General features: G+C 41.9%; 1 protein-coding gene across 6 annotated transcripts in view; it reads left to right on the forward strand.

Annotated features, from left to right (window-relative positions):
• triob (trio Rho guanine nucleotide exchange factor b) overlaps positions 1-18537 on the forward strand; it is a 265495-nt gene that overhangs the window by 229853 nt on the left and 17105 nt on the right. For 5 of the 6 annotated variants that reach the window (XM_052577868.1, XM_052577865.1, XM_052577862.1 and 2 more), the window contains 2 exons: positions 16975-17258; positions 18255-18425. In XM_052577868.1, the coding sequence (XP_052433828.1) occupies positions 16975-17258; positions 18255-18425 (455 nt within the window). Of the gene's footprint in view, positions 1-8192; positions 8437-16974; positions 17259-18254; positions 18426-18537 lie in introns of all 6 variants that reach the window. The other variant, XM_052577864.1, reaches the window with a different exon arrangement.

The following is an 18537-nucleotide window of genomic DNA, read 5'->3' on the forward strand; positions in this document are numbered from 1 at the left end:
ACGAATATGGGATATCGCTTCGATAGACCAATCTACTTCGAGTGTAAACTAAACGAGCCAATGCACATTGGCATGCAATTATTGCATCCAGCTGCCGCTGATCACTGCGTGAGTATAAGAGGGCAGCAGGTGCAATGCATACCAGTTTTTCGCTGAGGAGCCGAGCCGGGAACCCGGCAGCTCAGCGGCGGTACAGCAACCGTGGCGACGGGACGTGGCGTCTCCGTTCCCTCCTTCAGGGAACGAGGGTTACCATACGTAACCGAGACGTTCCCTTTCAGTCGGTCACTCTCGACGCCACGTCGGATGACCGACGAATATGGGATCCCTATCAAAGCGCCATGGGTGCTGCCCCTTCCAGTGCCCTGTGCGAGCCGCCTGCGCCCCTATTAGGTGTAGGCCGGGGCTCAGAACAAGTAGCTCCACTCACCATTGTCAAAGCACTACCTCACTGGGTGAGATTGGATAACACTGGGAAAACGTACCCGGTCCGCTTGGAGCCGGGACGCTGCGGAAGCCCCATCCTTCCCGAAGGAGGTCTCGGAGGCAAATACACATATAGCATCCGTTTAGGAGTATACAGAGAAATTTGAGGTGATTAAAACCCTCTTGGGAAGGCAGAAGTCTGCCGGGGAAACACGGGCTCTAAGGCTATACCGTGGACTATACACATACGAGTACCGCTTAGGTCTCAATATGGAGCCCAGCCTTCCATGGTTCTCACGGATTCATCATGAAGGCCTGGCGCCGGACGTTCCGCCGCGTCCAGCTGCCTAGGGTGATGGAGGAACTCAACAGGGTCTACAGTTCGGACACTCTGGAGCAGTTTTAGCAAGCCGACACTAACCGGGGCCTCTCAGTGCCACTACCCGTTTGAGGTGAGAACACAGGAGGATACCGGCTCTACACGAAGGCTATAGAACCTAGCGAACGTGTTAGGGGTCGCCCAGCCCGCAGCTCTACAAATATCTGTCAGCGAGGCGCCCCGAGCCAGCGCCCAGGAGGATGCAACACTTCTAGTTGAGTGAGCTCGAAGCCTGAACGGGCAGGGCACATCCTGAGCCTGATAAGCCAGGGTTATGGCATCCACAATCCAGTGGGCCATCCTCTGCTTAGAGACGGCATTCCCCTTCTGCCGGCCTCCGTAACAGACAAAGAGCTGGTATGAGGTCCTGAAGCTTTGCGTCCGGTCCACGTAGCACCTTAATGCTCGAACAGGACAAAGCAAAGCCAGGGCTGGGTCTGCCTCCTCCAGGGGCAGTGCTTGCAGGTTCACCACTTGGTCTTTGAAGGGTGTAGTGGGAACCTTGGGCACGTAGCCAGGCCGGGGCCTCAGGATTACCTGGGAGTCAGCCGGCCCGAACTCTAGGCACGAATCGTTGACCGAAAATGCATGCAGGTCCCCTACCCTCTTGATGGAGGCCAGTGCAAGCAGGAGCACAGTTTTCAATGAAAGAAACTTTAGCTCAACTGAATGCAAAGGCTCGAATGGGCCCTGCTGTAGTGATTTAAGCACTAGAGACAGGTCCCAAGAGGGTATACAGGGGGGCCGGGATGGATTTAACCTCCTGGCCCCTCTAAGGAACCTGATGATGAGGTCATGCTTACCCAAAGACTTCCCATTCACAGGGTCATGGTACGCAGCAATAGCGGCAACCTGGACTTTGAGGGTGGAGGGAGACAGCCTTCGCTCCAACCCTTGCTGCAAAAAGGATAGCACGGCCGCAATCGGGCATCTTCGGGGGTCTTCTCGGCGAAAAGAACACCACTCAACGAACAGGTTCCACTTCAAGGCATAGGCGTGTCTCGTAGACGGTGCTCTTGCCGAAGTGATGGTGTTAACTACCTCTTGGGGTAGGTCACCTAGAACCTCCGCGTCCCGTCCAGGGACCAAACATGGAGTTTCCAAAGGTCTGGACGCGGGTGCCAAATGGTGCCCCGTCTCTGAGTCAGTAAATCCCTCCTCAGAGGAACCAGCCAAGGAGGGGCTGTCGAGAGGAGCACTAGTTCGGGGAACCAGGTCCGAGTAGGCCCATATGGCGCTACTAGTAAGACTTGCTCCTCGTCCTCCTGGACTTTGCACAACGTCTGTGCGAGAAGGCTCACTGGGGGAAACGCATACTTGCGTAGGTCCCGCGGCCAGCTGTGTGCCAGTGCGTCCGTGCCGAGAGTTCCCTCGGTCAGGGAGTAGAAAGCCTGGCAGTGAGAGGTCTCTGGAGCAGCAAACAGGTCTACCTGAGCGGCTCTGAACCGCCTCCAAATCAGCTGGACCGTCAGGGGATGGAGTCGCCATTCTCCCGGGAGCATTGCTCAAGACAGATCGTCGGCTGTACGACTGAGCAGGCCTGGAATGTGAACAGCACGAAGTGACCTCAGAACCTTCTGACTCCAAAGGAGGAGGTGGCGGGCGAGTTGCAAGATGCGACAAGAGCGCAGACCACCTTGGTGGTTGATGTACGCAACAGTCGCAGTGTTGTCCAATCGGACCAGCACAGGCTTGCCTCGTAAGAGACCTTTGAGACGGTTCAAGGCAAGGTGCGTTGCTAACAACTCTAGGCAATTGATGTGCCACTGCAGCTGCGGGCCCGTCCAAACCCCTGAGACTGCATGCCCGTTGTACGTGGCCCCCCCGGCGGTAGTGGAGGCATGCGTGTAAACCACAGCATGCCTGGAGATCTGCTCTAGGGGCACCCCTGCCCATAGGAATGCCAGATCTGACCACGGAGTGAGGGTTTGGCGACAGGCCGGTGTAACTTGGACCCGGTGAGTGCCGCGCTTCCACGCCCACCTCGGGACTCGGCCATAAAGCCAGTGCCGGAGCGGTCTCATATGTGATAGGCCGAGCGGTGTAAGTGCCGCTGTGGCCACCATATGCCCCAGGAGCCTCCGAAAGAGTTTCAGTGGGACCGCCGTCCTGCTCTTGGACGTATTCAAGCAGGCTAGCACCGACCGCGCACGTTCCTCTGTGAGGCGTGCTGTCTGTTCGACCGAATCCAACTCCATACCGAGAAAAGAGATCCTCTGCAATGGTGAGAGTTTGCTCTTTTCCCAGCTGACCTGAAGGCCCAACAGGCTCAGGTGCCGGAGCACCACATCCCTGTGCTCGCACAACTGATCTCGAGACTGTGCTAGTATCAGCCAATTGAGAATGCGAACACTCTGCTCTCTGAGAGGAACGAGAGCTGCCTCCGTGACTTCCGTGAAGACACAGGGAGACTGGGACAGCCGGAAGGGCAGGACCTTGTACTGATATGCTAGTCCTTCGAACGCAAGCCGCAGAAAAGGTCTGTGGCGCGGAAGTATGGACACATGAAAGTACACGTCCTTCAGGTCGATCGCTGCAAACCAATCTTGGGGACGGACGCACCTGAAAATGCGTTTCTGTGTCAACATTTTGAACTGTAGCCGATAGAGGGCCCGATTCAAAACTCGCAGATCCAAGACCGGTCGTAACCCACCGCTTTTCTTGGGTACAATGAGGTACGGGCTGTAAAGCCCCTTCCTCATATCGGCTGGAGGGACCGGCTCTATCGTGGCCTTCGCCAGTAGGACTGCGATCTCTTTCCGCAAGACAGGGGCATCGGACGCTTCCACTGTAGTGAAGCGGACACCGCAGAGCTTGGGGGGAAGCCGGGCGATCTGAATCGCATAGCCGAGGCTGATGGTTCGCAGAAGCCAGCGAGACGGGCTGGGTAGCGCTGACCAGGCGCCTAAGAGCCGTACAAGCGGGACCAGCAGAACCACAGCCGTACCCGCAGTGGGGCAGCGAGGTGGAACACAGGGGCCCAACTCGGGCGGCTTGTGAGCAGGCCGGAGTGTGGTGCGAGTGTGGGGTGCAGGGCTCACCTGGTTCCACGGGTTGGCAGAGGGTGCGTGAGTAGGGCCTTTGTTGACGCTCTCGAACCACCCGCAGCTGCCATCTGGCGAAGGAGGAGGATGAGTGAGGTCCGGTGCTTGGCCGTCCGCAACTCTCCATGCCCTCCTGGGACCCAGAGAGGGAGGAAACTACTCTCCTGTCGAGATTTCCAAATTCTCCGCCTGGCCCTCCTCCAGGGGAGGGAGAGGTGCCTACACCATCCCCCAGAAAGCAGCTACCTCTCTCTGGGTCACCCGTCCCAGGGCCTCTTGCTCTTCTGCTTACCGTCAGGTTTGACGGGGGCCAGGACGGGAGGGGCAGCCTGCCTGTGCCCAGCTCAACGGCACCACTTGGAGGCTGCTGCAGATGCGACGCGTGAGCAGGGGCGGATGCAGGGGGCTGCCCTCGGCGACGAGCAGGCTGGGGCACTGCAGCCGGCGGGTGGGTGGAGATAGCAGCTCTTCCAGAAGCGCTGGATCGTGACCACCCTCGTGCAGGTCTTTCAGTGCCTTAGCCTTGTGCACCTGCAGTAACGCCATAGCGTGTAAGGCGGAAGCAGCTTCCCCGCAAGCCACATAGGCACTGCCGGTCAGACCAGACGAGTGCCTACAGGCCCGGGAAGGGAGCACCGGGTCTCCACGCCAGGAGGCGGCGGACTTAGGACACAATTGCATCGCTACCGCCCGCTCCACCGACGGGATTCCTGAATACCCCTTCGCTGCACCGCCCTCGAGGGTGGTGAGGGAGGAGGAGCCCACCGGCTGGTTTCTGGCAGTAAAAGGTGCCATCCACGACTTGGTGAGCTCGTCATGCACTTCCGGAAAGAAAGGCACTGGGGTGGGGCGCTGAGAACCAGCGCGCACCACCCCGAGAAACCAATCATCCAGCCGTGAGGGCTCGGGACGCGGTGGGGGATTCCACTCGAGCCCTACCCTCTCAGCGGCCCGGGAAAGCATAGCTGCCACTTCGGGATCCGAATCAGGCTTTGTCACCATCAGAGGACGGTAGCGCAACCGAACCGTGATCCGACAGCTCTCCCTCCGATGCTGAGATCGACATCTGGTCGGGGGGAGTCCCACTGGATACCGCTGGTACGCTCCTTGAAGAGGGCCCAGCGCGTTCCGTGGGTTGCTCCACTGGATCGGAGGTGCTAGAGGAGTGATGGTCCCCAGAGGGTTGGTTCCCTGCGGGGTTTGCCACCACTGTGATCCTCAAACCACTCGCGCTACTGCCGGAAGTGGTTCTCGTCTGTCGGCCGCCAGAACGAGCCCCAGATCGCGGCCGCGGCAACGGGACTCCGCCCCCCTGAAGGTAGCGGAGCCTGGTTTGCAGCTCCGAGATGGTCATATTCCCGCAGTGAGAACATGACTCATCCACGAAAGCCACCTCAGCGTGCTCGACGCCCAGACACGTGAGGCAGCAATCGTGACCATCACCCGGTGCCAGGTAACGACCGCACCCAGAAACGCACGGGTGAAACGGCATCCTTATAAGGACGATCCGTCGTCTTTACAAAGACGCACCCGTGAAGCTCTTTTAGAGAGAATTTGCTCTTTTAGGAAATGCTCTTTCAGTGCTGAGGCGCACAGGGGGGATGGCCGCTTGCAACACGACAGGGGTAGTGCAACCTGAAGTGTGCAAATCCACTCGACACAGGAACGACCGCCGCTGAAGCGCCGTCTCGCCAACACACGAAGCTTCCGAGAGCGTGCTGAACCCGTAGTTCACAGCAGACACAGTTGAGCAGAGCGATACTAACGCTCGGCTCCGAAGCGAAAAGCTGGTATGCATTGCACCTGCTGCCCTCTTATACTCACGCAGTGATCAGCGGCAGCTGGATGCAATAATTGCATGCCAATGTGCATTGGCTCGTTTAGTTTACACTCGAAGTAGATTGGTCTATCGAAGCGATATCCCATATTCGTCGGTCATCCGACGTGGCGTCGAGAGTGACCGACTGAAAGGGAACAGGCAACACCTATAATAATTTTTTTTTTTTTTTTTTTTTTTACACGTAAGTTATGTTGTACAGTAACTTTTTTCCATTATTTAAGCATTATTTTATTTATTTGTAAGGCTGCTTTATGTTTGATTTATGTTGAAGTGTTTAATGCCTTTTAATCATGAGACATATTTGGTAAACAGGCTCTCAAAAATAATGAAAAAATGTGGATTTAGATTTATCGGCCAACATGTCGGTTATCAGCTTTCATAATTAAAGAATTATCGGTTATCGTATCGGCTATAAGTTTTCATATTTGTGCATCCCTAAAAATTTCAGTAATGAATAAAATCTTAAAGACAGTTGATTCCAAGCATTAGTTTTTAGAGACAAGTTAATATGGGTGAATCTCCAAATAGGGCCAATTTCACTACTTCTTGACAAATGATTCTGTTATAATGTTTGATGGTGGTGATTTTTTATTTTAATAAATGAATAAATAAATGCTAAATTGTTTCTAAAAAAAAAATTCAAAAACAAAAATAGAACCTGTGCCATAACACTTTAACAGTAATAGAGCTACTCATTATCATTAGCTTAAAATTAATTGCATTTCTGTCACTATGCAGTTGTGGAAAAAATGACTCATCAGTGGAAAGTGGTAATCACAGCATTATTGGGGACATTTTGTTGTCAAGTTGTTTGTCAAGTGACATTTATTAATATAGCTCTTCATAGAAGACAGACAGTGGTATCAGTGGTAATAATAAATGATGAAACAACAAGAGCTGTAAATCAGCTCTAAAGAAGACAGTAGTGCCTTACAATAATATTCAGCTCAATTTAGTTCAATGTTATTTAGTTCAATAGTGTTAATGTTGTTCATCAGTTAAGTTCAGCTATAAGCAGCGAGGCAATTAGTGTCATATAAATACTCAATTAATTAAACATTTAAAAAATAGCTTCTTAAGTGAAAAGCAAGCTTTTTTATGAAATTATTATATGTGACCATGGACCACAAAACCAGTCATAAATAGCCAACAATACATTTTATGGGTCTTTTATGCCAAAAATAATTAGAATATTAAGTAAAGATCATGTTCCATGAAGATATTTTGTGAATTTCCTACTGTAAATATATAAAAACTGAATTTCTGATTAGTAATATGCATTAAGAACTTTTTGGAACCTTCAGATTCCAGATTTTTAAATAAAAAATAAAAAGGTTTTGTGGTCCAGGGTCAAATTTGTAAATAAAGTAAAGTAGTACAATTCTTTATAGTCTCTCATTTAGAACGTTTTAGGATTTTTATGATAAGTTTTTATACATACAAACATTTTAGGGAACAGAAAGTTTATCCTAATTGAATATGAAATCAGCCATACAAGAAGTCTGGACACAGAGGCATCCAGTAGTTCCAACATTCAACTAACCTGATTACCAACAGACGTAATGAAGGCTCCTCATTGGGGAACTTTTGTTGCTTCGGTTGCTTTGGATTTAGCAGCACAGACGCTTGTCTTCCCACTCACAGTCAGAGCTCTCCTCTCACACGCCTTCACACATGTGTCTTTTTGTCACCGATATGTATTGCAAGCCTCCTACAGCAACACACGTTACTTGCTGATACTGTCCGATCGAAACACACTTGAATATCTTAGTCCTTCTCTGTCTTCTCTTCCATGTCGGTCCCTTCCCCGTCTCTTCATGACATACACAAACACGTCAAGAGTTACTAAATTCACTCATGTGCCCTGATGACCCTGCACAAAAGCTCACTGTTTTAGACACCTTAACACACACAGAGCCCTCTCAGTTCATGGTGAGGTGAAAAGGTGAAGTTCTCAGAAGCGGATGAGTTGCTGCACGTCACTTCTAATGAGGATTAATTTGCCTCCTGCTCCTTTAAATCTTGGCACATTGTGTCCGTCTTTGCCTCCTCTCCCTTCCTCCTGCCAGGCGTCACTCCTTCAGACTGATTCCATCTCCGTGGCAATGCGAGGATGTGTCAGCAGCCTTCAAACGCCTGCCACTTTACCTCACTGGAGTTCTGAATGCTTGAGCGTGAACTGTAGATGAGATTCATTTTGATAAGACATGGTTATTCAACGCTCTTTCTTCCAGACTATAGGATATGGCATTGTCGGAAATGTCTTTTTTTTGACCCAGACCATTCTTCTGTGTGATGTTTCCTGCATAAGGATGTACTAGGGGTTGATATTTTGGTAGAAACATGGCGTGTAAAGGTTCAGGGTCAGTTGCTCATCTTTTGAGCTCATTGGCAACGCCACATTACCAGTGGGTATGTTCATTATGCCTCTTTTTTTGTCACGTTTGTTGTCTTTATCACATATATTTGAAATTTTAATGTGACTCTATGACTTCCTCCACAGTTATCCGGTGGTTCAGAGTTGACGGTGGTCATCCACGACTTCATGGCCAGTAATGGATCGGAGTTGACTGTACGCAGGGGTCAGACAGTGGAGCTTGTAGAAAGGCCCCAAGACAAGCCCGACTGGTGTCTGGTTCGTACCACTGACCGTTCACCTGCTCAAGAAGGCCTGGTTCCTAGCTCTATGCTTTGCATCGCACATTCCCGAAGTAGCATGGAGATGGAGGGCATTTTCAATCATAAAGGTAAGATGGACAGCTTTTTGGGGTTAGATTCAGTTAGACGGAATTTACTTAAAAGTTCTGGATTTTTTGGGGGACGTTCATGCTCTTCTTTCCTTGTTATGGGGTTAGATAAAGATGGCTTCAGGAATTTGAATGGCATTTATTAAGGCTTACACTTCACAGAGGCTGCACTACTTGTATTTGTCAGTGTTTTGAGTTTGTCAGGTCCTGAGAATCTGGAATAGAGTTTGATGTTCCTCTCCAGTCATGGGAAGAGCTTCTCTGTAAATGCTTGAGGGATTACTCAAAGACACGTCAACACACGCGTCTGGGGTTTCCAGCTGGTGCTTTGTGTAAGAGTTGTTAAGTAACCACCTTTGACTCGATAGGAATCTCAGCTTTTTAATCTGTTTTGGTAGCATTTTAAAAATAATTTGATTTTTAATGAATACTTCGAGGATTGATGTTTAATTACAGTAATTATGGAAACAGATTTCTAGCTGTGTGCAAGTTTAAGCATGACATACACAATCCAAAATTAAATCGGATTATCCTAATGTGGGTGCCAGATATTGTGTTTTCTCTCAGGAGGAATGGATCAAAGCCGTGAACAGGTGTGTGTCTGTTCTTGACTCACCCTGAACCCAAATAAAATTTTAATTGCAGTCCAGCTTTGCTCTTTCTTGTTAGGGTTGAAGTGTGTTGAGCATGCAGTAACCATGGTGATGGGCTGTGTCAGGTGATGAACAGGGTTGCCGGGCTGTTGGGGACTTCCCTGCTAGGATTATATCCATGTACACAGGACAGTTAATGTGATCTTGTGATTTTGGTCATGCAATTAAAACCAGGCATTTTGAAAACAATAATACATAAGCTTGGGGTCAGTATTTCTTTTTCAAACAAATTAGTACTTTTATTCAGCAAGGACACATAAATGCGATCAAAAGTGACAGTAAAGACATTTAAATGTATTTAAAATGATTTATTATAATAAAACAAATGCTGTCATAAACTTCATATTTATCAGATAATCCTTATTATTATATTAAAATAGAAAAAATATTTCACAATATTGCCATTTTTGCTGTATTCATTTTCAAATAATTTTAAATAATAATAAAAAAAAAAACATTTATTGTATGTCATTTATGATCATATTTTTTATTATAACAAAATATTTTTAAAGCATGGGTAACATTTGTAATGTGACCTATTTCAAAAAGAAGATGAATATTTGCAGGAAAATATTTAGACAATATTCGATTTTATCTGCCAGGATTTGAATAAATTGTGGATGGTTGGCAGTTAAATACTTCTCTATTCTGTTCTGTTCTGGTTTTGTCAAACAAGAAGCCTTGGTTTTATTGGAACAGTAGAAACTAGTGCCATGTTCGATACATCAATACGACGATGTATCTTTTCAGAGATTTGAAAATAATGAAAATATTTATATATAGGCTACAATGGGTTTAATCTGGCCACAGAGGAACACAACTGGGTTGCCTGATATAAAGAGATGCAGTCCTCAAAACAGAGGACTGCACAATACGGAAATGTCTGCTATGTGTGCTACTTATCTTTGTCAACCTGTGTCTCTGTTCACAGAGAATAAATGCGCTTGCTGTATATATTGCTGTGCGATCTCCACTTCAGTATACTATTATCAGAAAAGTATAATTTATCAAGTGTTCATTTATAAGAGAGAGAGAGAGAGAGAGAGAGAGAGAGACAGAGGGGGGCTGTGTATGTATGAATTACACTGTTTTTCATCATTTCTCTATTAACAGTGAAGTTGTGGCTTTAATTGCTTTTGAAACAATGATTTTATCAACTCCTCGTTGAGAAAGATAATGTTGCTCTTCAGACATGAATCTATTTTATTAATACAATTTTTGAGAGTTTTACGCAGAGAGTGTGTTGATTTGTGTTATGATAACCTATCAGCAATGTTAGGATGATTCTAATATATTAGAATGAGTACATTATTATTTATGGGCTTAAAAACAAGATGCAAATATTGAATATTGTATTGAATATTGAATATCTGACTATTGTACCTAGTGGGGAGTGCCCAATGTAATCATGAAATATATGCCATTACCTATATTGTTATGTACTGTGGTACAGTTATGGAGGCCCTTCATAATGCAGAGGTCAACTGCCTGCTCTGCCTATAGTTAGCAACGCCTCTATGGTATGCAGTGTTTAATAAACAGCTATTTTACTAAATTCTTCTGAGGTAAAATTCAGTGCAGTCTTGTACCGTGATAAGTATCGTGATACATATCATGTAACTTTGCTGGTGATACACAGCCCTAGTAGAAACAGTGGTAATGTTGTTTTTCTATTACAATATTCTATTAACACTGTATATGATTCATTATCATTTCATGCAATATTTAAGGTTTACTCTTTACTATATTTAAGATTTAACTCTTTGTGGTGAAATAAATGTTTGCATATGAAGGAGACGTAGGATCAGCATAATTCATTTTGGAGCTTTCTTACTGTTCACATGCATTTTATGGAATTTCATTCGGCTGTAGTAAGTACATCTAGAACTACATGTGTTCATCAGTTCCTTGTGATCAAAGCTGTGTAAAATGGAATTCATGGTGGTTAGTCACTGCTTTTGAAAACTCTGAATGGACCATGATTTGTGACAAAGACTTGATTACAAAGGAAGAGCATGTGGTAAAACTAAGAAGGTCACCAGGCAAAGATTTTTGAGGTCACCCACACAAGGATGACTGGGCAGCATCTGAGAGGAGATCATTAGTGTGTGCAGGGTGTGGTGTTCAGTTTGGGGAATTCTGGGAAGTTACTGAAACTGACTTATTTTGACCTCAGGATATACAGTAGTAAGAAAATGCTCCTCAAATGTTTCCCAAAAAGTATCTATCGATTTATCTATCTGTCCGTCTGTCCGTCTATTAAAGAGATTCTCAATGAAAAGCTTGTAAAGTTATGTAAAAGTCATATTGAAATTAATGATGTTGATATTTTTTTTTAACTAATAAGTTAAAAGGACACATACCTGTCATTTATGTCCATTTTATGACATCTTTACAAGTAGACGAGCACCTTTCCTTTGGCAAAGGTCATGGGAAATGTCAAACAGCCGGTTCTCTTACAGCAAGGACAATCTGTATTTATAGAATGTGAAATAGGAACTGTCATAACTCATGATGGCCAGTGTATTCAACCTCTTCAAACTGCTGCCCAGACTATTTTGTGCGCTGAATCGTTCAAGGTATATTTAAGGCAGCTGCTGTGTTGCAACGTGTCCAGAGGGGCTGAAAGAAATCAAACTTTTAGGCTACCATGAGACCAGAGCAGAATCTTCAGTAGAATGTTGATTAGTTCTGGCATAAGCAGTTACGGATCTGCATCTGTGTGTGTGTGTGTGTGTGTATGTGTTTGTGTATGTATAGCAAAGGAAGCAGTTCGACTGGCCACAGACCAGCTACTGTTAAGCAGCCAAAGACGCTTAAACAGGGAGATCTTTGTAGCCATCCGCCCCGGTGCAGCCTGTAAGAGAGGCAGCCATTTGTGTAGGTGATATAGAGGCAGTTGTTTGTATAGTTAACTTGATTTTCATGCTGTGACCTGATACTGGCCAAGCCTGCCAGTCGTACTGTACTTAAACTGTAATTTACGTCTGAGATGTATTATTACTGTGCTCCCACTGAAAAATGCTGAAAATGTTCTGCTGTTTTTCGAAATCTACATATAAAAGAATATCAAATATCTGTAAATCCATTATTATTATTATTATTATTATTATTATTATATTTTAATTATCTAACTGTGTGAAACTTACAAAGCCAACCTGTCAAGAATCATGTCATATTTCTACCTGACATCATGTAAAACTGTAAACTTGCAAAAGTGACAGTGAAAATTATAAAATAAGTGTATAAATATAAAGTGTACAGTAAAAGGTAAATGTGACACTGGACCACAAATTCAGTCATGAGTAGCAAGGGTATATTTGTAGCAATAGCCAACAATACATTGTATGGATTATTACATTGTACAAAATTATAAATTTGTCTTTTATGCCAAGAATCATGAGGATATTAAGAAAAGTTCCATGAGTTTCATACCGTTAATATCTCAAAACTAAATTTTTGATTAGTAACCTGCATTGCTAAGAACTTATTTTGCACCCTCAGATTCCAGATTTTCAAATAATTGTATGTCAGCCAAATATTGTCCTATTCTAACAAATCATACATCAATGGAAAGGGTGTTTATTCAGTTTCAGCTTTCAGAGATGATGTATAAATCTCAATTATTATTTTAATTTATTTACATTTTTTTATTTACCCTTATGTTTTGTGGTCCAGGGTAACAAATGTAATGAGAATCTGGATTATAAATTGGGAAGCAAGATCAAATACAAAAGTGCAACAAAAAAAGGAAAATTAATTAAATATGACCTGCTTATCTTTGTGAGCTTACACCATTTAGAAAGCCGCTACTAAAGCTGAAACTGCCTGATCTTGTGAAGACTTTAACTCTGACTCTTTCAGAATCCCATCTTTCATATTAAAGAATTGTAGGTTACACCTCTTTCCTCTCTTTGAGTCTTCTCATCCGGTTTTCCCTTCCTCCCTCTCTTTCATTCTGAGCATAACTTAGTCACAGCTGTGCATGAAACACCAAACCTCCCTCTTTCTCCGTCCCCCTTCCTCTCTCCCTCTCTCCCTCCCTTTCTTTCATAGTCCATCACTCTCCTCTCAGCATAATGTGGTAAAATCCTTTCTGTTTAGAGGAGTTGGTGTAGTTTGCGTCCTCTGTCCGGATTACTTCTTGGTATGGCACATGGAATACACTCATTTTTATCAGTCAGGCCACTTTGTCACATGGGTTCAGCTTCAGGACGCTCCGAGACCTGCAAGTATTGGCTGCTGGATTTGGGTATGTGCCTCACAGGACAACATCAGTGTCAGGACTGAATACAGTAGACGTAACTCAGCTTAATATAGTGTGGTTTATGTTTATTTAAGGTAATTCAGTGTATTTAGGAAATGAAGCATAGGGTATGTTGATATGCAGATGTATAAATCATATTCAGGGTTTATATTAAGATACACAAGAGTTGCCTTTAATGCACTACTACAAAGACCACAAGTAGTTTTTATTATTATTCAAATCGGATGTAATTTTATTATATTTATTGATCAACAATTTTCAGTACTCATGGCATCTAAGAATGAAAAAAAAAGCTTGTTCAGAACTTTTGCTTTTGTTCCTGTATCTATTTGGTGTGTATAGACATTTTATAGATATGCAGGTGTCTATAGAATATTATTTATATTAATTTAGTTACTAGACTTTCACTTCTGTAATTTTTTTTCCACATGCATTGTTTTTGTTCTTAAGATGTTCTACTTCTGAATTAAAATTAATTTTAATATTTTACATGTTCATAAGTCAGAAATGTCAGGGAGAAACTGTTCTGATTTATTAATGAATAAAAACAAATCTTATTAAAACAGTTACTATTTTTTAAGAACACATAATTACCCGGATAATCATGCAAGATTAAATTAAATTAAATTAAATTAAATTAAATTAAATTAAATTAAATTAAATTAAATTAAATTAAATTAATGACTGAATAGTTTATAAATTTAATAAAATAAATAAATAAATTATAATTTTCCTTAAAAATGTTCATGTAAAAATGTTATTGAAAGTGATTGTTAAAATGTACAATACTCAGAATTGGTTATTACTTTTTTAATGTTTTAAAAATGTTAACCTTTTTTTAAAATATTAATTAAATGTTTTTTGTTTTCCCTCATGAAATCAAATTGAATACAACAAGTACATTTATATAACTTGGCACTAATTTACTTTATTATTACTTTTTATTATTAACATGTTTGTTTTGTTATTGACTCAAGTAGCATAGGAATATGAAGTTATGATGGTGTTCACAATTCGCTTTTGTTCACAGACTGATTGGTGTAGATGCTTTGTTGGTGATTATGTGTTCTGGGTCAGGGCTGTGCTTGTATACAGTCTGGATTGTCTCTGTACCCCTAATAAAGGTTGCTATGCACATGCAGCAAAACATTGTGAAACCTGTGCATTGTTGTTTGTGAGCGAGTCTTCATTATTAAATGAGACATAAGAGGCTCTCAGTAAAATGCTTATTCGAAAGCATCATAAATTAGAGGTTTTAACTAATGATCTCTTTCTGAATATTACCCATCAGTCCTTGAAGCCTTGAAGTGAGAGATTCAGAGTATGAGAAAGCATAATTTTGTCACACCTCAAGCATGTGATTTCACACCCCTTCTTAATTAACGAATGTTACCTCAGTTGGGATGAAAAGTGTTTTTCTTTTTTTTTCTTTTTTTTTAAGTGTTCTGTAATATTTCAAATATGTTCATATATGATTTATATCTGGTGTAATGTACAAATGACTTTAAGGTTCATATGCGGGGACAGTCGGACAAATACTGTACACAGTGTCCAACACAGGGCTCATGTCTGTGGCGTGGAAGGCTCGGTTTGTTCAGGTGTGAATTTAACGACAGCGCAGGAGGAATTATTTTGGAAAACAACTGCAAACACACACCACATTTATCACTGATATATTTAGTAATGACACTTAAAAACCATATTCAGTTATCGTAAACTTTTCCATGTCTGTGTCGAACTGGCTAATTTACAGTTTCTGTCCTGCTATGAAGGTTGTTAAAAAAGACAGTTACAAAAAACACACAATATTGTTACTTAGATATTGCCTGTTTTAGATAAACCTATCCAAAAATGCATAAGAATGCATAAAAATAAAAAAACTAACTTTGATTGGTCACTTGTCTTGTCAGTTTTGATTGGGTAGTTCTTGGGCAGAATGAGCCATAGTAAGAGTTGATTCAGTTCCTTTGTGAATCAGTTCAAATTAATCTGCATAATCAGTTTACAATGACTCATTTACAGACATCAATAGTAATTTTATTTCAGCGCTGAAACTGATGTGTTCATCTCTTTGTTCATTACTTTGTGGAGTTTGTTTACCAGGTGTAGCTACGTGTGTGTGTGTATTTTTGGCAAATACACCGAGTGTGGACTATGACAGATGGGTCACACTAGGGTCAGCTACTTCAATATACTGCCCAGAGTGAGGGGACAAACTACTGAGAGCAAGACAGCTGAGAATTCATATATACAACATAACACATATTTATATACTATGTTTATATAGCGAAATTCAATGAAAAAAATCTATTTATTAGCTCTTGTTTTTCCATTCATCATAAGCCTGCCTTCTGCACATCCGTAGACTGACGAGAATATCTTATGCAAGCTTTATGTAAGGACATTTTTTTTTTCTAAGGAGCAGAGCAGGGTCTTTTAAGAGGGTTAAGCTCTCTGAAGTGAAACGTAGATCTGCGATTTGCATCACTATAGAGTCACCTTGTGGTGAGAAAAGCACCCTCACACACTTCGCCACAAACGCCAGAATAATCAGAAACAGATAGCATCTGTCAGATTTGACTTTTCAGATATGCTCTATCGTTTTAGTTATGTATAATATGTTTATTATATAGTTATAACACAGTAAACTGCGCTGTACTGATATTGCAATAATTTTGTTTTAGAGATATGGTTATGTACAATGCACCCAAAAATATTTGCACTCTTAAACCTAGATATAAAAATATCAGCATGTCTTTGTGTTATATAAAACATATTGAAACAAACAACATTTGTTTAAAATAAGTAATTCATAAATCTAGGCTATGCCGTTTTCAAAGCACAATGCAAAACTGTGACATTTATCCACTGACGCTCTTTAATCAGCTGCAGTGGTAAGCGCGTATACTTACTTGCCGGCATCCTGTCAAAATAAAAGCCTACTGATTTTAAGTTTGAATATGATGAAAACGCTTTTATTTATTTCTTTTTAGATGGTTTTATCCAAAGCGACTTAAAATTGGGGGAATACATAGGCAAACAAAGAAAGTAGTAGTAAATATTAGCATTTTATTTTTTAAGTTTACTATAAAATAAATGTATTTGCCTTTTATTTTTAATAATATTATCACACACTAGTTTATTTACTATTATTTTATTTAAAATAAAACTAACTAAATAAAGTGCAATAATATTATAACTAGTATTAATTAATTGTTATAGTTATATTAAATGGGTCACGCTATATGCAGTGTGTGAGGCCCAAACCAAATCTCCAGGTTCTCTTATGAGAACCAGGCTGAAAAAAATATGTGCACCCCTGTTTATAAACAAACAGAATATTATTTTTATATTATGTTATGAATTACCCTTTCTAATGTATGATACCATGTTAGGGTTGGATACCATGGGTAGGATACCATGTTGTTGATTAATTCTTGATGTTTGATTAATTGGCAGATTATTGATTTGTTGTTCAGTAATGATTTGTACAACTGTACAGCTATGAACTCTTGCCAGTTGTTTTCAGCTGTTCTATAAAATAAAAATACTGCGGCCTGCAGCGAGACATGTAAACACCATTTTTTTCTTGTTCTCTGTCTCCCTCTTTCTTTGAAGACACGCTCTCAGTCTCCAGTAATGAAGGAGGACTTTCGGGCAGTGCCACACTGCAGCCGGGTCATTTGCAGAGCTCTCCTGGACCCAAACGGCCTGGAAATACTCTCCGCAAGTGGCTGACCAGCCCTGTCAGACGGCTCAGCAGTGGTAAAGCAGACGGCCATGTGAAAAAACTTGCACACAAGCACAAGAAGAGTCGAGATGTCCGCAAGAATGCAGAAGCCGGATCACAGAAAGACTCAGATGACAGTGCTGCCACACCACAAGATGAGACCTTAGAGGAGGTTGGTGACCAGAAAACACACACTATTTTTTTCAGGTTTATTAGTATGATTACATTTCTGCAGTGAACTGTATATCAATTAATGTATTCTGATATTGTATTTGAGCATGTATATACGCTACTTTTCATAGTTTGGAGTCAGATATTGTCAGTTGTCAGTGATAATAATAAGAAATGTTTTTTGAGCACCTGATCAGCATATTAGAAGAATTTTTGAAGGATCATGTGACACTGAAGACTGGAGAAATGGCTGCTGAAAACTTTGTGTGTCTATAAGATTTTAAAATACAAATATTAAAATAGAAAACAGTTATTTTAAGTAATGATATTTCACTTTATTGTATTTAAAAAAAAAAATATATATATATATATATATATATATATATATATATATATATATATATATATATATATATATATATATATATATATATATTATGACACAGAAAACAAAAGGTAAACTTAAAAACTGCTAAATGAATTTTATGTTAGACATATAATTATTATTATATATATATTTTTTTTTTTGGCTTTTTTTATTTTATGTTAGACAATTATCTAACACTTGTAACAGATAAAATAAAATAAAATACAAACAAAATAATAATAATGATAATATTAAAAACAAAAACACTGAATTAAAAAAGAAAAAGTTAATGGGACTAAAGTTTACAGTATTAATAAAAAGTGCCTAGCAGAGCCCTACTGAAACAGTGAAAATGTTTAAAACAGCTCCCAGATGAGTAAATATATGGTAGTTAGTTGCCACTCATTTCCTGGTAAATGCATTTGGTAAATGTAGCGTTCTGTCTTCTTTTAAGTGTATGATTTGTAAGTGTTATTCTTGTCTTGTGGTTTCTGGTGTAGAGCAGTTATAAATACAGTGCAACTCTTTCACTGGAGCTATTTTGGTATAAAAATGTTCCACAGCTGCTGAGCTGTTTCATAGATTAACAATGTTTATCTCTCTTTATTTCTTCCTCTCTGTTTCTCACAGAGGATGAGAAATGAGGGACTGAGCAGTGGCACTCTATCGAAGTCTTCCTCCTCAGGGATGCAGAGCTGTGGTGAGGAGGAAGGGGAGGAAGGGCCTGACTCAGTTCCCCTGCCGCCTCCTATGGCCATCCAACAGCACAGCCTTCTGCATCAGGACTCCCAGGAGGACAAGGTAAATGCCAGTCACCAGAATATAACTTTGTGGAAGGATTTATTTAATCATTATTGATATGTTTTGAAATTTTATTGCTGATTTTAAAATGCTGATGTAGTCCAATTAATAA

This window comes from Carassius gibelio, chromosome B16 (assembly GCF_023724105.1).
Source record: "Carassius gibelio isolate Cgi1373 ecotype wild population from Czech Republic chromosome B16, carGib1.2-hapl.c, whole genome shotgun sequence".
NCBI classification, from domain to species: domain Eukaryota; kingdom Metazoa; phylum Chordata; class Actinopteri; order Cypriniformes; family Cyprinidae; genus Carassius; species Carassius gibelio.